The following is a 19,391-nucleotide window of genomic DNA, read 5'->3' on the forward strand; positions in this document are numbered from 1 at the left end:
TGTTGCTTTTAGATATTGACTTTATATATAATTAATGATGACGTATAAGTTGAGCGGTCTGTGGGAAATGTTAGTTTGATGTCATTTCACTTCCCAAAGAGACGTGAAGTAACAGCAGATGGTTAATCAGACAGAACACTTCAGAAATGAGTTTGTGTATATATTTCCGTGCCTGAGAACCGTGACAGGTTATGTGCAGAATCACTGGATGAAATGAAATGGTCTGTGTGTGTTTCAGGTGCAGAAGCTCAAAGTAGCGGTCATGTGTGACGATGAGATGAGAACACTCGTCAGCACATCAAACAAACATGATACAGGTACTGTCACCTTCTCAGGTAGAACTACATTGATTGACAGATGATGAGTGAGATTCATCCTGAGAAGAGACAGAATTCAGTCCAATGATCAATGATTTTCATTTTACAGAGTGTTACAGTTTCAGGTTGAAGGGTTTTTGAGTGATGACACACTTTTCATTGTTCTTTTGTTGCTTTGCTAACATGACATCACAGTTAGTTGTGTTCTTCAGAAATGAATTGTGTGGAGAGCAGAGCAGAGATCAGTCAAACGGCTGCAGAATCTCCTCCTCCGGTCCTGTCTGTGCTTTATTGTGTTATGAGAAGAAGCAAATATAAACAAACTCCAGATTCTGAACCGTTCATCCGTTTCCCCCGCTAGTGAGCTCATCTGCAAACTCTCTGTGTACAGTGTGTGTGCGCTAGGGAGAGAAACGCAGCGAGGGGCTTTACCACCATCTGCCTCTTTTCCCTCTTTTCTCTCTGACCGCTCGCTGCGTCTCCGGCCGGTCCAGCAGACAGTTTCTTCATGCATCAGTCTGTAGAGAACAGTCAGTTACATCTAAATCAGCATTCATCATCATTGAGTAAAACACTCACTCTCTTCTTCTTCTTAACCTCTTTTCACTGTGTGTTCAGGTCATTGTTAACGCTGTGTTTATATCACATGATATCTCCTCAGAAACTCCTCTTGGACATATTGATGCGTGATATTGACAACAGTGACACCTGTAGTCTCAGTCATGTTTCAGTCAGGACAGATGTGATATTTAATAGAAGACGGATGAAACTGAGAGTTTCTTTAGAGAAACTAAACATGAGCTGTGAGCGTCTGATTTATTTGAGGTTGTATGAAATGAGTCTTGTTAAAGAAATGAAGTCTTATTAAACTGAATTCTGCATTTATTCAATATACAGGACCGATGGTGTTTTTCCTGTTAGGTCTTTGTATATGTAAGACATTACCCTACCTTGCATAAACTTGTGAATAATTGAACGGACCGAAGTCAATTATTCTGCTTATACGGTGTTCAAATGTTTTACTTCTACGTTTGTCATATTATCGTCTTTAAAATGCTATTGATGGTAGGACAACTTTGATGCGCATCTCATTTCAAGCGTCCGTTAGAGTGAACAGACTCAGAGGCTTGACCCACGTGGTGTGTGTGTGTGTGTGTGTGTGTGTGTGTGTGTGTGTGTGAGAGACCGTGCGCACACCTGTGTGTTTGCAGCAATGTGACAGAAAAGCCAATGATAATAATATGATTTATTCCATGTATTGTTTGTTTCAACAATGTATGCAAACTTTGGAAAGAGTAGGTCTGTCAAAATACTGTGTATTTGTTATCAGTTATAAGCAGCATGAAGAGGAAAACAAACCAGTAGGATATCAGTGTTTATTAATTCATTTTGTTTTTCTATTTAGTTATTTTATTTATTTTATAGTATAGGTATTTCTTGTTTTTGAAATGCTTTGTTTATTGAAACGAACCTGTGTACGCGTTTCCATTAACAATTAAGTTATACAGGTCAGATGAAGCACAGGGTGCTGTGTGAGGTGATGGCCTGTAGGCGACACTATAACCTTTCTGTTGTTGGCGCAGTGATATGGAACTGTGATGCGGTCACACCTTCATGAGTGTGCATTTACTGAAAGACCACGAATACCCGTGGATCGTTTGTCAACCAATCAGATTGAAGCATTCTACAGCCCCCTGGTATAAATAAACATAAACATCATTTAGATAATAAACACACACAGACGTCTCATTGGCTGAGTCTGAATTAGAGAGTTTGATGAATCCAAGTGTGTCTCAGTTCTGTCCAATCACATTTGTCTGGATGACATCATATTTGATTCCTACTGATCCTGTGATGCGGTTTCATTGACGACTTGTGAAATCGTTTTAGTTTAATTCCTGATGTTTAGCGCTTGTGATTACAGAATCAGAGAGTAACATTAATAACTCCTCTTCCACCAGCAGAGACGTTTGTGACCGCCACGTGACATTCAGCTGAAATGACGCTGGTCTTGTGGGTCTGATGATGATGATGTCATCACACAGGTTGACAGACGGGTGTTCGGGGGCAGATATTCAGAGTCAGCAGCAGCAGCAGCGGGAGTCCTGTGGCGATCTCTCACAGACGGATGAGCACACAATCAAATGAACATCATATGTGTTTCATGTTTATGAGCTCATTTTGAGTGCTTTTGTGATGACTTAAAAACGTATTGAAGAAGAACTGCTAAATGAACATTGAAGACATTAATTAGAAATGAATTCTCATGTCATGTTAAGCTAATACAATTATTCTCTTCTTTCATTGCTTTGGTCCCAGAGGTAATTAGAGATGAAATTAAATTGTGCATCTTTTTCAGATGTCGCTGACCTCACATTCAATGGCATCATATAATAGATCATTTAAATATCCGTCAATCATATTTCCCCTCAGTCTGTCCCAGAATCCCTCATGACTTCAGACATCATCTTCTGCGGCTGTAGATTACGGCTGGTGTGGTTTCTCTCTCCATTGGTTCTTTTGCAGTCTCTTGCTCCTCTGACCAGCGTCTTTCCTGTGAGCTCACGGCTAACGTTCACACACACAAACACACACTCGTGTTAATATCTGCCGTCCCTCCTTTCACATCCAACTGATGTCATTTCAGCAGTGACGCTCTATTGAAACTCTTCATGGCACATCATATCAGTTTCTCATGCTTCATGATATATCATGCTCAGCTACTGTACATTCAGTGGTGAAGTGGTTTTCAAGGGAATGTGATTATGTGTGAAGTGTTCTTATGACCAATCATTGTTAGAAAAGAGTCTCTTCAGTACTCTGGTGGTGTTCTCTGTATTTCAGAATGAGGTTGTGTGTTGTGTTACAGATTCTTTGGGCGGTGTGATGATGATGACACTCGTGTATATCAGAGCGGCTGAATGCGGGGCCGAGTCACTGTCTGAGACGCCCTACAATTCTCACAGTGAACCGGTCTCTTTTCCAGCCCCTCATTCCTCCTCCAACCCACCACAACACCACTGTCTGTACTGTATATCTCAGTTCTGTTATTACTGTACTCTTTATTTTGCTGTACATTCAATGACAAAAGTTAGGGCTGTGGATGGATGTAAAACTAAAGATGATATAGACTTGGTGTCTTTTATTATTGTGACTGTGCGACGTGAGATAAAATAGTTTTTTGTAAACAGTGAGTGAGACGCATCACATCATTTATGCTCTGTAGTCCGCGCGACTCCTTCAGCGTTTAATATGACATTCCCATCATGCTCAGCTCTTAAGTGAAGGTGAGAGAATAGAGGTAAAAATAGCTCGTCTCGTTCTGTCTCCTCGCCGCGGGCCGCCCGCTTCATTGACCCACTTCTGTTCTCATCTGAATTCAATTGATTGTCGTCCCTTTGGCCAGAATCCAGCAGAAATTGAAAATGGTCCAATGGCAGCCGCCGGCAGGACTGATAACCTTCACACCCGCGTCACATAATACACCTGCACACAAACCCTTGTGTTCTTCTGATGATAATGAGGTCATGTCATGAGGGATTTTACAGCATTCAGATGTCAATCACACGAAAATAATGCTCGACTAGATTCAAAGAGGAATTTGACTGAAATGATTTTAAATTTCAATAGATACTGTGATGATATTGGTATGTGAATTGTTTTGGCCACAATCTGATCAACACACATGTGAACATTCAACCTTTACAACACTTTTGTCTGGACTCACGGGTTCAGATGCTGGTGTACATGTGTGTGAAATGTAAGACTGTATGAAAATGAAATGTTTTGTCTGTGAGGTGTTAAGTGAGAGAGAGAGAGAGAGAGAGTTGATCTGTACTGTGTTTTCTGCAGGTTGTGAAACAAACATTAGATTCCTCAGGATGTCGCTCTCATCAGGTGAATGTGATGATGATTCACATGTGGAATATAACACGTGTGTACATGTTGATGTGTCATCATCATCAGTAGTGAGGTACAGACAGACATTACTCTCATCTCTCTCTGACACACTGAAGTGTTTTCAGTCTGAGTTTATTCATTCATATACACAATAAAAAGCTCACGTATTTCCTGCACAAATATGTTTCATTCCTGTTTTGTGTTGATATTAAGATGCTCATGTGACACAACAGCTAAAGACATTCACACGTCATGACATAATGTCAGTCTGAATCTGATGAGATTTCTCAAATCTTCTGATATGAGTTCTGTTTCATAAAAATGCATTTTGAGTGAAACAAAGACAATCTGCAATATAAAAAATGAGCATAATGTATATGAGCATGAGATATAAAGGGTCAGAAATGCTGTGTAGTCTCGTGGGACTCTAACGTTTGTAGGTCACGTCAAAGACCAGAAATACAGCTGCTCTTAAAACAACACTGCTGTTCCCATGAGGACGTCTTTAACTCAAGCACATCCCTCATATGAAGCACAGATTGGAGGATGTCTTTATTAAATCACTATGAATCACTGAATGAGTTCTGTGGGTTTCTGATGTCCATCAGGAGCTGAGGAGATCGTCGCTTGACAGCACTGATCAGGTACACAACACATTCATTCACCTCCATCTCATCCAGCGTCATGTGCTTTTATCTTATGAAAAATAAATGTCAATTGCTTAAAATATAACATTTAACTAAACACAATTAAACTTGTTTTAAAATGACTTTCTTCACTTACTGTCTTGTTTCATATTAAAGTGTAAGGATGTGTGAATGAAGTTGTGTGTGTGTACAGATGCAGAATATAAAAGATTTATACAAATTAATTCCCATTAAAACAATGGGTCTCAGTCACTTATACTGTAGCGTGTGTGTGTGTGTATGTGTGAAATGTGTACAAACAAATCCCAGTTCATGAACAACATGTACGAACGCAATAACTTAAAATCCACAGTATTTCAGTGACATTATGGGTAAAACATCAGTATTTTGATGTGTTATGGATATACAGACGTGTCATGATGAGAGGATGTTAGAGATTGTGTGGTTAATTTATTAGCTATTGGACTGAATGTCTGTGAGTTTCTGTTGCACATGTATCTGGTTCTATTGTTAACTGTTGACCTTCAGCTCTCTCAGAGGTCCTGTAAGACATTCAAGTGTTCATTGAGCCGACTCTCATAGGACAGAGAAGAGCTGTGTGCTTTGGTCTTAAGAAGCTCTGTGGCGTCGCTCGTCTTTATGAACACATTTAAACAGGAGAGACATTTATTTTGCAGAGACTGACATGAGATTTCAGGTCCCTTTTAGAAAGAGTCGTGCTGTCTTGAATCTTTCATCATACACATTACATACTGATCAGTTATGAACAAAAACATTTGTCCTGATGGTCAAAAAGAATACAAATCCTGAAGTAATTAGACGACCTCTTTCTGTACACTTGATCTATCCATCAGCAGTCAGCGGTGTGAAGAACATGACGGCCGCTCCTCTCAGCTCTCTTCATCTCCACACACTGTGATATGCACCTCATTTAATATCCTACACTTATGGACAGAACTAATGCAGAAAAACTGTTAGTACAACTGAATATATATTCTTACTAGAAGAAAAGCATATAATGTGTGTCATTACAGTAAATGTATGCTCACTTTATCCAGCAGTTCTCCATGAATCAGTTGAATGGAGTTTATCTCTCCAGCTGAAGGAACAGTAAGAGTTGTCATCTTTATGAAGCTCGCTCACATCTCAGCTGATAGATGATGTCATTCATCTCAATTCTGTTTTTATTGGCTCGTTTGTCTGCTACATTAACCTTTCGTTCACCTCATGTGTCTTAAACAGCCGGCAGTGGATCTTGATTTCTCTCTGAATGTTCCTTCGGCTGCAGGAGTTTATAATGGATGCTTTTATCTTCAGGGCTCTGTGTCTCAGATTAAATCAACATCTCTCTCTCTCTCTCTCTATATATATAATGTATATAATATAATAATATTTTAATAATTTTTAATGAAATACAACAGGAATCCTTCAGTCTCATACTATACACTGTAAATGTTATGGTATCAGCATTTGTTACTGTCACACAGAATATGATTTGCTTTATTAATCTGTTAAATTGAACTGCATTCAGAGATCCAAATCAAAAATGTAATAAAAATAATATAATAAAATACCGAGTGAACAGTTTCTCTATGAATTGTCGTTTGCTGCCACCTGCTGGAGCTGCTGTACAGAATAAAATAAACTGAGACAAACATTTTATTTTCTTATAATTGTTCTTTATGGTTATTGTCAAGAGATGTTCTTACTCTGGTACATTAGAGTCCTTTAAATATATATATATATATATATATATATATATATATATATATATATATATATATATACTTGATTCTTTATTGTATAAAGAGGTGTTGACGTGTTGCTATGGTGACAGGCAGTAGAGTTCCGGTGAATGATCGGTCTGATAGTCATGGATGATTATGAACTGATCGGACAGATCGGACGCGGCGCGTTTGGTCGCGCGCTGCTGGTCAGACCTAAAGACTCAGATCCCGCGATCCCGCGTTACGTCATCAAAGAGATCAACTTGAGACAGGTGTGAGACTTTCTCTTCTCAGTCGAACCACACAATTACAAAAACTCAATGATGATGTGTGTTTCACGACCGACTGAGATCCGTCTGTGTGTGTGCGTGTGCGTGCGTGTGCGTGCGTGTTTGTGTGTGCGTGTGCGTGCGTGTGTGCGTGTGTGTGTGTGTGTGTGTGTGTGCGTGCGTGTGTGTGCGTGCGTGCGTGTGTGCGTGCGTGTGTGTGCGTGCGTGTGTGTGTCTGTGCGTGCGTGTGTGTGTGTCTGTGCGTGCGTGTGCGTGTGTGTGTGTGTGTGCGTGTTTGTGTGTGTGCGTGCGTGCGTGCGTGCGTGTGTGTGTGTGTGTATGTGCGTGTGTGTCTGTCAGATGTCAGTGCGGGATAGGGACGCATCCAGGAAGGAAGTCTCTCTTCTGTCTAAAATGAAGCATCCAAACATTGTTGCGTTTTATAAATCATTTTACGGTTAGTACTTTACATTTCATGTGTTTATAGTACAGTATATGAGAAAGACACACACTGTAGATGACCTGTAACACACAGTGTGTGTGTGTGTGTGTGTGTGTAGACAGGAATAATCTCTATATACTGATGGAATATTGTGATGCTGGAGATCTCATGAACAGAATTCACATGCAGAGCGGCAGAGTGTTCACAGAGCAGCAGGTGACACACACACAGTTGTGTTTCTGTATTGACACTGTTGTGTAGTTGTACTGACACATTCTTTTATTGATTTGTCCTTTATTTAACCAAGAATATAGACTTTAAAATCTATTTTACATGAGTGTCCTGGTCCTAACATGTGTGTCATTGTGTGTTGTGCAGATAATACAGTGGTTTGTACAGATCTGTCTGGGTCTGAAACACATTCATGACAGGAAAATCCTTCACAGAGACATCAAATCACAGGTACACACACACACACACACACACACACACACACACACACAAACACTCAGTGGAGGATTTAGCAGATTGGGGGCTCAAGGCGAAGGTGTGTGTGGGGCCCCACTATCCGATCTTTAAAAGAGAACGAGAAATGTTTTCTTCAAAATGAAGTTGGAAAGCAAAGAACACACTAAGTGTACCACTACACAAACTAATAGTTACGATGGAACCCAATAGAGAATAAGGTTTCAGATAACACGTCTTTGCCAAAATACCAGGAAAACTATTTTTTTAAGATCAAATCAATATCAATATAACAAAAAGAAGATACAGGATATTCCCAGTGGATTGACATTACATTTGAGATTGAACATTTCATACATTCTTCAAACAAACATATACATGATACATGATTGGGAGAAAAAAAATTAATCTGATGCTGCACGAAAACTAACAATGCATAAAAGCCAATGTTGTTACTAATCTTTCACATGTCCAAGACTGTTATAAAAGGTCCACAATCACTTTTTATATTGAAAAAAGTCATTTTGTGTGTGTTTTTGTTCAGTTTTTGAAAAAAATCATTGGCAATAAAAGAGTAAAAATCCAGGATTTTTCCTTAGATATTTAGCAGTTTTGATCAGGACTGAGGTTGATTAACAGATTTATGCAAAAGAATTTGAAACCAAATATGAATCAGATTTTTACAGAAGTTTAATTGAGTGGATGTTTTCATCCCCATCATAACGAAAGGGTTGGGAATTTGCTCACAGTGTATTGTTGAGTATTTTCCCAAAATATGTGTCAAAATAAGATTTGTCACCAAAAATCATTCCATTTGCTGTGAGACAGAGAAAGTTGTGGCCAAATTAAGACTCAACAGCAACACATAGTGGACGAAAACATCCCCAACATAACATAAGGGTTAAATTAGCTTTTTTCTGTAGTAAAGTTATTTACTTCACCACAAAATATATTTTATCAGTGTAGGGCTGTGGCTATTACTAGCAAAACTAGGCGGTTGACTCACCAAAGCCCCATCATCTTCATCATCAGTGTCAAAGTGGCCATCACTGGACAACTCTTCCACCTCATCTGTGTCAACGTCATTAACACTGTCGCCGGTGACAGCAGTATGTCGGTCAATCTGACTGTATGGTGTCTGAATCCTTTACGGTCAAATCAAGCAGGTGATCGTGTCGGGACACACCAGCATCTGTTGAAGATGTGAGCAACTGTTTCATTTTCCTCTTGATTTTGGTGAAACAGGCAAAGGCGATACCACGCTGACAAATTTGTAGTCGTTCTTGAATATCCTGTGAAATTGTAGAATTGGTCAAGGCAGAATGAGATACTGAATGATCAGCTGATTTTCCCTGTAGTTTCATGTCCATCCAGTGCTGGACATTTAGAGTTCTTTTGAGGCTCTTACATTGTTGGTCAGTAGTTGACAAGGTTCACTTTCAGTGTTGAGTACCAGTAGAGTAGAACACACACACACACACACAGGTTGCTTTTAAGACATTCAGATCATCCTCTGATCTATCAAGAGCTTCGGTCAGATGACTGGACACAAGTGCTGAATGATTGTGTGATGTACAAGCAGTATTTAGAGTGTGTAGACTTGCAATCGTTGTAGTAATTGTGTTTTGTGTTGTAGAACATCTTTCTGACTGACGGAGGACAGAAAGTCAAACTGGGAGATTTTGGTATAGCAAGAACATTGAACAGGTGTGTTTACTTTGTGTTTGTTTGTGTGTTTTGTGTTATTTCTGCTCTTATCTTTCTCTGCCTGTATCTGACAGCACGATGGATTTGGCGAGAACTTGTGTTGGGACGCCATATTACCTGTCTCCAGAGATCTGTGAAAACCGCCCCTACAACAACAAAACGTGCGTCTCCAGCCATCTGTGTGTGTGTGTGTGCGTGTGTGTGCGTGTGTGTGCGTGTGTGTGTGTGTGTGTGTGTGTGCGTGTGTGTGCGTGTGTGTGTGTGTGTGCGTGTGTGTGCGTGTACGTGCGTGTGTGTGCGTGTGTGTGTGCGTGTACGTGCGTGTGTGTGTGTGCGTGCGTGTGTGTACGTGCGTGTGCATGCGTGTGTGTGCATGCGTGCACGTGCGTACGTGTGTGTGTGTGTAGGTGCGTGTTTATGAACATGCGTGTGTGTGCATGAGCGCGTGAAAATGGGTGTGAATCCATGGACACCTGATATTACCCACAACTCACTGCAAGAGGGAGGAGTTTAGTGACGCCACACGACATTAATAACATTAAATAAAAGTTGCTTCACTGAATTAATAAATATAAGTATACAGTAAAGATTACATACAAAATAATGAATCAATAAATGTTAAATACAGCAAGAAAGAGCGGTATTTTGATGTTTAAAATGCCTGTTGTGTGATGTGTATCATCCGGGGGTCATGAGGTCACGAGTTTAAGATCCGTCTGAATGATTTCAAGGTGTTTGTCTGTGCTGACATCAGTTGTTTGTGTCGTCTGTAATGACATCAGTTGTTTGTGTCGTCTGTGCTGACATCAGTTGTCTGTGTCGTCTGTGCTGACATCAGTTGTTTGTGTCGTCTGTGCTGACATCAGTTGTTTGTGTCGTCTGTAATGACATCAGTTGTTTGTGTCGTCTGTGCTGACATCAGTTGTTTGTGTCGTCTGTAATGACATCAGTTGTTTGTGTCGTCTGTAATGACATCAGTTGTTTGTGTCGTCTGTGCTGACATCAGTTGTCTGTGTCGTCTGTGCTGACATCAGTTGTTTGTGTCGTCTGTGCTGACATCAGTTGTTTGTGTCGTCTGTAATGACATCAGTTGTTTGTGTCGTCTGTGCTGACATCAGTTGTTTGTGTCGTCTGTAATGACATCAGTTGTTTGTGTCGTCTGTGCTGACATCAGTTGTTTGTGTCGTCTGTGCTGACATCAGTTGTTTGTGTCGTCTGTGCTGACATCAGTTGTTTGTGTCGTCTGTAATGACATCAGTTGTTTGTGTCGTCTGTAATGACATCAGTTGTTTGTGTCGTCTGTCATGACATCAGTTGTTTGTGTCGTCTGTGCTGACATCAGTTGTTTGTGTCGTCTGTAATGACATCAGTTGTTTGTGTCGTCTGTGCTGACATCAGTTGTTTGTGTCGTCTGTGCTGACATCAGTTGTTTGTGTCGTCTGTGCTGACATCAGTTGTTTGTGTCGTCTGTAATGACATCAGTTGTTTGTGTCGTCTGTAATGACATCAGTTGTTTGTGTCGTCTGTAATGACATCAGTTGTTTGTGTCGTCTGTGCTGACATCAGTTGTTTGTGTCGTCTGTGCTGACATCAGTTGTTTGTGTCGTCTGTAATGACATCAGTTGTTTGTGTCGTCTGTGCTGACATCAGTTGTTTGTGTCATCTGTGCCGACATCAGTTGTTTGTGTCGTCTGTGCTGACATCAGTTGTTTGTGTCGTCTGTAATGACATCAGTTGTTTGTGTCGTCTGTAATGACATCAGTTGTTTGTGTCGTCTGTGCTGACATCAGTTGTTTGTGTCGTCTGTGCTGACATCAGTTGTTTGTGTCGTCTGTGCTGACATCAGTTGTTTGTGTCGTCTGTGCTGACATCAGTTGTTTGTATCGTCTGTGCTGACATCAGTTGTTTGTGTCGTCTGTAATGACATCAGTTGTTTGTGTCGTCTGTAATGACATCAGTTGTTTGTGTCGTCTGTGCTGACATCAGTTGTTTGTGTCGTCTGTGCTGACATCAGTTGTTTGTGTCGTCTGTAATGACATCAGTTGTTTGTGTCGTCTGTAATGACATCAGTTGTTTGTGTCGTCTGTGCTGACATCAGTTGTTTGTGTCGTCTGTAATGACATCAGTTGTTTGTGTCGTCTGTAATGACATCAGTTGTTTGTGTCGTCTGTAATGACATCAGTTGTTTGTGTCGTCTGTGCTGACATCAGTTGTTTGTGTCGTCTGTAATGACATCAGTTGTTTGTGTCGTCTGTAATGACATCAGTTGTTTGTGTCGTCTGTAATGACATCAGTTGTTTGTTTCGTCTGTAGGGACATCTGGTCTCTGGGGTGTGTACTGTATGAACTCTGTACACTCAGACATCCAGTGAGTACACACACACACACAGAGTCGGACCTTGTTTATCTTTGTATGTACCTGTATGTATGTATGTATGTGTGTGTTTCAGTTTGAAGGCAGTAATTTAAGGCAGTTGGTGTTGAGGATCTGTAGGGGGCGCTACAGTCCGGTGTCTGAACACTACAGCACTGATCTGAGACTTCTGTTGAAACAGCTGTTTAAAGTTTGTCCTCGTGATCGACCCTCAGTCAACTCCATCCTCAAACTACCGCTGCTGCACGTGCACATCAGCAAACACCTGCACCCACAGGTACACCACAGCTATGATGTCATCACCACATACAGGTCAGGACAGGAACAACATACACTGACACATGTGTGTGTACATTCTGTGTATCGTTCCCTGTTGTTTTCAGTCATTTGGTGATATTTAATCAAAGAAGATTTCAATCAGAAACGCTTTGTGTCAGTCATCATAATAAACGTTCCACAGAGACATGAGTGAGGTTTTGAGTCATATTGCTTCATAATCACACCCACTTTAATAACACCAGCAAACACACACACACAGGATTTGAAGTGGATGTTATGAAGATGTTACAGAATCTTTTTCTTTTCTCAGTTGTTGGAGGAGGAGTTCAGTCACACTGTTCTACACAATCACACACCAGCTGCTCCACCTAAGGCCACAAATTACAGAGGTGTGTGTTTGTGTGTGTGTGTGTGTGTGCGTGCGTGCGTGTGTGTGTGTTTAAATGTATCTGAGGTTTGATTTTCTCTTTCAGATCTCGGTGTCTGTGAAGCTGTAGGGAATCGTGTGGTGAAGCCGCCGGTCAATAAATCTGATCAGAGACGCCCAACAGCCGTGGATGAAAAACCACATGTTCATGTCGGTCCGCTCGAACCCTACGAGCATCATCACGCTCACCTGAATCTCCTACAGGCTCCGCATCACCTCCATCATCATGATGCTGCTGATCGCTATAGCAACAGAGGCGGCGCTCTTCAGCCCTATCAGCTGTGAGGAATCCACATCATCACTTTCACATCTCATGCATGAGTAAATCATGACAAGATTCACGTGACACGCCTCTGTTGCAGATGTGAATGATGTGATGTGATGTGATGTGATGTGATGTGATGTGTTGTGTTGTGATGTGTTGTGTTGTGATGTGATGTGATGTGATGTGATGTGATGTGTTGTGATGTGATGTGATGTGATGTGATGTGATGTGTTGTGATGTGTTGTGATGTGTTGTTAGTGTTGCAGTGGCGAGAGATGAATTCCTGCAGAGGAGACGAGAAGCTCATCAGTATAAAGTCAGAGCTCAGAAACAGCTGGTGAGAGAGAAAAACACTAGATCATTTCATTATATCACTGGACACATAAAGAACATCAATATAATAACCATCTCATTCATTGTGTAAACAATATACAAATGTAATGATTGTGTGTTTATTCAAACAGACAAACTCAACTAAGGTTCTGATTCATTTCCATATTATCACTTTAATATTTATTAGAGAACAGAATCATAAAAATAAATGAAATATTCATTATGCAGAGTCTTCTCTCAAGTATATAAAAAGAGATTGTTTCAGCTCAAATGAAGTGTTTGTTATATGTTCAGTTTGGTGAAACAGTCATGAATCATTGAATCAGTTTGGTTGATTTTGTCTTGTGTTCAGGGTCTCCGGCCGTCCACAGCAGATGCTGAGAGGAACACAGACAAACATCACCAGAAGAAATCACCTCAGAAGAGTAAAGAACAGGGTGAAGACGTGAGTGATGTCATACTGATGAGCTCATGAGGACGATAAAGGGTTGATGAAGATGTGTGTATGTGTTTGTCACAGGAGTATCTGAGACAGTTACAGCGAATCAGAGAGCAGTATCAGGATGAGGTCAGAGAGCTGCGCAACAGAGCGGACACTGAGGTATGAATCTCTCATTCAATCATATCGTCCACAATGTGTGTGTGCTATGATTGGATGATGTCTGAATAACAAAACAAACATTGCTGCTGTGTTTAAAAACATGATGATGATGATGATGATGATGATGAAAGTCTCAATGTGAGATCTCTGTAAGTGTGATTGGTCTGTTTGAACTGATGGATGTTTTCAGGAGGAGAGCACGACAGCAGCACAACAGAAGCTTCACAGAAACAAACAACAGGTATAAACACACAAACTTAAACATAACGTGTGCGTGGGTGGGTGGGTGGTTGTATGCGTGCGTGCTTGTGCGTGTGTGTGTGTGTGTGTGTGTGTGTGTGTGTGCATCCGTGCGTGTGTGTGTGTGTGTGTGTGTGTGTGCATCCGTGTGTGTGTGTGTGTGCGTGTGTGTGTGCGTCCGTGATGTTTGAATGTTTTCACTCTTGTGTGTTTCAGAAAGGAGTCACGTTTGAAATCAAACTAACAGATGAAGAGATACGACAGGAGACACAGAGGAGACCTGAACGAGACGTGAGTGCGGACGAGTAATTGTGTTTAAAGCTCATATTAATATTAACTGTAAATGTAAAAGTGTTTTGTAAAATACTCCTCAGTGCACAAAACCCTCTATAGACATTACATTGTGTGTGTGTTTGTGTGTGCGTGAAACAGGAGGATCCACTGAATAAAACATTAACAAACCAGGAGAATATTTACACGGAAGATTCAGACGGGTCAAAGGTCAAAGCAGATCTACAGGAGAGAGAGAAACTGATGAAGAGAGCCGAGTGGTGTCGAGATGCTCCTGAGACGTTATTGAGCGCTCTTGAGCGAATGGAGGTGATGTCACAGAGCACCAGCATGAGTGACACTCAGACAGGTGAGACACACACACTTAAGATCTTTATTTCAGGAGTCAAAGAGCTGAAAATAAACAGATCACTGTTGTGTTCAGGAGATGAGGAGAGAAAACACTGGAGGACTGATTCTCCTGAAACACTGCTTCACTCTCTCGACCACGAACAACTCATCTGCTCCAGCACAGAGGGTAACACACACACACACACGTGCACACACACACACACACACACACACACATGTGTAGATCTGACAGTATTCTGTGTGTGTTCAGGGACGCTGATGATGATGTCAGATGAGGAACAGAGGCATAATGAAGATGAGTCTGATGTGGACTTAGATGAAGATCGTCTGGAGCCTCGATCAGATGATGAGGACACGTAAGTGCTCTCTCTCTCTCTCTCTCTCTCTTACCCCATTCACACAGACCCCTAATCCCAGAAAACTCACCCAGAGTGCCTTCTGTGTGAACGCAAACGCATCCCGGATTGATCCATAAGTTATTTTAGTTTGTTAGTAAATCGAAAACTAAAGAATAGGCCTACTATTCGTCTTTAGCTAAATCATGGATGAATGCACGAGTCCAAATCACCAAACTTAAGTTCAGATGTGAGAATAGTGTTGTCTGCTTCTAAACAGAGCTTCTAATCTTGAAATGACTTCGATCAAAACTCGCATGAAAATACACAGCGCTTCACTAAACTTGATCGATTACAAACCTTTACATTTATTCATTCGGCAGACGCTTTTATCCAAAGCCCAACTCTCTAAGCACCAGTCCACAGCTGACCCTTTAAAACATGTGTGAAGACCCTGATAACAGACTAACTCTCACCATTTATTTCCCATGTTTTTCTCAACAAAAATATTATAAAGAATATAAACATGTTTTTTGTAGCATTATGTTATCTGTCTGTCAATTCAGTTTTAAGTTTCTTTATTGGCATGACTGCTTGCTTACAATATTGCTAAAGCATTGAACACATAACAAAAGACAAACATTAGAGCAAAGTGCTGAGTAAGGCATGACATATAAAATAAAGTATATGTGAGTAGAATGTAAATGAGCATTGAGATGAATGTGATGTGTGTAACATCTGCATCCGCTCTGTTCATGAACACCTTTGTGAAAGTGTTTCTGTCTCATCATCTTCATCACAATGAAGGAGAAAGTGTGTCACCGTGAGCACAGACTCCATGTTTGCCTGTGTCTGTCTTTCTCTACGGCCAGACTGAGGATCCGTCTCTGTTTTACATCTCCAACAGTCTAGAGATCATCTGACAGATTGTGTTTTCTGTTTACGGTCTGATAGCATTCCAGTTTACTTTGGTTTCTTACTTTCCTTTTCCCAACGATCTAAAGATGACTTCTGATTGCTTTGGTCATTTGGTTTTATTCTGATGTGGATTTGTTCTGTTGTGCCGGTCTGAAGTGTCAGATGGGACGGCTTTAGGTCTCAGACTTTGGCTTTAAAGTGTCTTAGGAGGACTTAAAGTGTTAAGATGTGTCCAGAATTTGAGGGACTGTTTTTAATGTATATTATCAGCCGGTATCTGCCTAATTCAGCCCTGCGTGCATTAATTGGTGGTGTTCTCTGAACTCTGCTTCTACAGAATTCAGCGGGCAGGGATCCTATGGAGTGTTTATGTCACTTGAGAGTCAGACACTGTGTACCCCAAACCTCACAGCCATATAGACGAGCTATAGGCATAATGACACTATCTGTCTCTCTGTGAGTAACAGCTGTGTATGTCTGCAGGAACTTTGAGGATTCAGAGGATGAGCTGAGACAGCAGGTGTCAGACTCCATGAGGAACCTCCTCACCACACACCAGCAACACAGAACGGACTCCAGAGATTCCCAGAATGCATCAGACACACCCAACGACACCTGATGTTATGTGAGGATGACGTTACTGGAGTTGGGTTAGGGGTGTAAGATGTGTCATGCCCTGGACTGTGATGAAGAATTGTGGACAAACATCAATAATTCACTCTCTTGTTTACTAGATCAATGTAAACATTTATTAATGAATCACAGAAAACATTGCAGCTATTCTAGTGAAATGACATACAGTACATTTTTTTGAGGTTCTTGCTGGAGAAATAAGGTCCAAATAATCTACATTCCAGCCGTGTCAATCAGCCATTCTGACCAATCAGAATCACGTATTCCATAGAAACACAGTATTTGACATTTATAACACAAACACAGAATAATCCAGCACAGTGTTTCTTTATCTTGTTTTAAAGAAGAGAAAGAACGTGATTCTTCTGAATGTGATGGTTCTTGTTTCTGTGCTCATGAACACATCAGGCAGTTTAAAGCTGTCGCAGTATTTATCTATCATTGGTATGTTGTTGTTTTGTGGACGAGACGTCGTGATGATGATGATGTTGTGTGTTGTGCGTCCTGTGACAGGCAGGTGAACAGCAGTAGAATATGACGGGTACAAACTGAAGTCCAAACATGTGATGAACACACTTGATCAGTTTGAGACCCGCACCGTACATCAGTCCTGTACAACAGTCACATGTGTCCGCACTGAAAACAACAAACACACAGTCAATCATGTGACACAGTCTGACCTGTCATAAGCGTGTGTGTGTTTACCTGTGAAGTGAACGCTGTGCTGCGTCAGGCAGACTGTTCCACTGTTGTGGTGTGTGTGTTTGTGCCAGTGTGTGTGTAGCGGTGTGTAAGAGACTCTGTGGTGTGTTGCGGCTGTTCTCCGTCCACAGTAGCGGGTGTGTGTAGTTCGCAGTCAGTCTCACGTCACACACTGATGATGACACACTGAGCAGACCCGCAGGAAGAGCCGCTAACTGATTCCCTTCAACATTCAGATACTTCAAACACCTGAATAAACACAAACAACAACATACACACAACACAATCTAATGAAACACAAACACTGCATCACATGTGATAACAGATGTTTCATGTAGATTTAAAGCTTCACCTGAGATTCCTGATGTCATTACTGAGAGATCTGATGAGATTATACGACACATCCACATACTGCAAACACACCAGAGAGTACAGCCTACACACACACACACGTGTACATTTCACCTGCCCCAGCGAGTATTAAAAAATAAGTTTATATTGCAGTAATGTGAAATAAAAAAACTTGACTTATTTTGGTGTTTAGTGAGTGTGTGTTGTTGTTGTTGTGTACTCACTGTTTGGGCAGATGTGTGATCTTACAGAATGAAATGATGAGCGTGTGAAGTTTGTGAAGTTTGTTGATTTCAGGAGGAATCTCTTCTATTGGATTATCCCTCAAGTTTAACACCTGCAGTCGAGTGCAGTCACACACCTGACACAAACACAAACACAAACACTAACACACACACACATGTTCCTTTATGTCATGAATGATGTCATGAAGGTGGGTACCTCATGAGGAACATGTGTGAGGTCATTAAAAGAGGCGTTGAGAGACTGTAGACGATGAGCCAGCGATGTCACATCAGGAAGATGAGAAACAAAATGAGCCTGCGCACACACACACACACACACACACGTGTCTGGTTTATTATCTCTGTGGGGACAGTCCATAGGGGTGATGATTTTTATACTGTACAACTGTATATTTTATCTCCAAAACCTAAAGATCATAGAAAACTTTTTGTATTATTGGATTTTTACAGTATATTGTTCTGTCCGATTTATAAGCTCTTTTGCCCGTAAGGACCTCACAAGTCCACCTGAGCTGATGTGTATTCAGGTTTAGTTCCCCGACAGGATATACAAACAGTCAAACTGAAGATGGTGGTCAAACAGGAAGTTTCTTTCTGCCGTTCTTCCTCTTTTACTGGAGGATAAAAGGTTTCATTTCCTCAGAACAAAAGTGTGATTGTGTTGAAGAGCTTCATGAATCACAGTACAACCTTCACACAACATTGTTTGAGGAGATGTGATGTGAGACACACACAAGCCTGCTCTTCATCTCACAGACGTGTGTCACCTTGAAGCTCAGGTTCAGTCCTCCTCGCGTGAGACAGTCGAGAAGAGCCAGCTCAGACGCACTGATGACATCACACTCGTCTCCGGTCTGGAACGGTGAGCGCGTGCGGCGAGAGCCCTGGAAGTGTTTACTGGTCACACAGTTCAGAAGTTGATGTGCTGTGATAAACAGACGAGCAGAGAATGAGACGTTTATCTTAATCGCTGCCAGGGAAACATTGAGAGGTGAGACGGTCTCACGTGTGTGTGAGATGTGCCAGCGAGGGGCTTGTGTGTGTGTGTCACTCTCTCTCTCTGGTGACCCCCACAGCTCACACACTTCACTTGTGTTCCCACAATGCCTTGCTCGTGCCTCCAGCTGAATCATGGCTGCTAACTCTGAGAAGAGCGACGCAGATTCACATGAAACAATGAATCAACACTCAGAGAACATCTTGAGAATGCGTGCGCATATGTTACCACAGATGATGTGTGTGTGAGGGATCCTGCGCTTGACGTGTGTCAGTCCCTCACAGCTCACGATCTGATTGGCTACTTCACGCTGAGCCCCTCTGTGCAGCTCTGATAGGAATAGATCCAGTAGCTTCTTGTAGTTGCAGGTGGACAGAACAGCGTTCCTGAGCTCCGCCAGGGAGCCGCGTGCTGATTGGCTCCTCTGCAGGAAGTCATTGAGGCAGAAGAGAGCGGGCGGTCTGGACAGATGTGGGATTCTAGACGCTGTGCGCTGAGCGTGAGAAGGGAACCCTCTTGTGATTCTGGTCCCTGTCATGGGTGGCGGTGACGTCGGGCCAAAACGACACGCACGA

The 19,391-nt window shown here is 41.5% G+C and overlaps 1 protein-coding gene across 1 annotated transcript; it reads left to right on the plus strand.

Annotated features, from left to right (window-relative positions):
- Positions 1 to 7,185: 7,185 nt before the first annotated feature.
- Positions 7,186 to 17,753, plus strand: LOC306898561 (serine/threonine-protein kinase Nek5). The gene is made up of 18 exons (XM_079464138.1): positions 7,186 to 7,317; positions 7,421 to 7,518; positions 7,681 to 7,764; positions 9,404 to 9,474; positions 9,549 to 9,635; positions 11,788 to 11,842; positions 11,925 to 12,125; positions 12,438 to 12,516; positions 12,601 to 12,835; positions 13,078 to 13,156; positions 13,505 to 13,597; positions 13,673 to 13,753; positions 13,944 to 13,994; positions 14,210 to 14,284; positions 14,426 to 14,633; positions 14,709 to 14,801; positions 14,886 to 14,991; positions 16,372 to 17,753. Exons 1-18 carry the CDS (start codon positions 7,200 to 7,202, stop codon positions 16,505 to 16,507), a joined length of 1,950 nt encoding a protein of 649 aa, XP_079320264.1. The 5' UTR covers positions 7,186 to 7,199; the 3' UTR covers positions 16,508 to 17,753.
- The last annotated feature ends 1,638 nt before the right edge of the window (positions 17,754 to 19,391 follow it).

This window comes from Barbatula barbatula (assembly GCF_947034865.1).
Source record: "Barbatula barbatula genome assembly, chromosome: 9".
NCBI classification, from domain to species: Eukaryota; Metazoa; Chordata; class Actinopteri; order Cypriniformes; family Nemacheilidae; genus Barbatula; species Barbatula barbatula.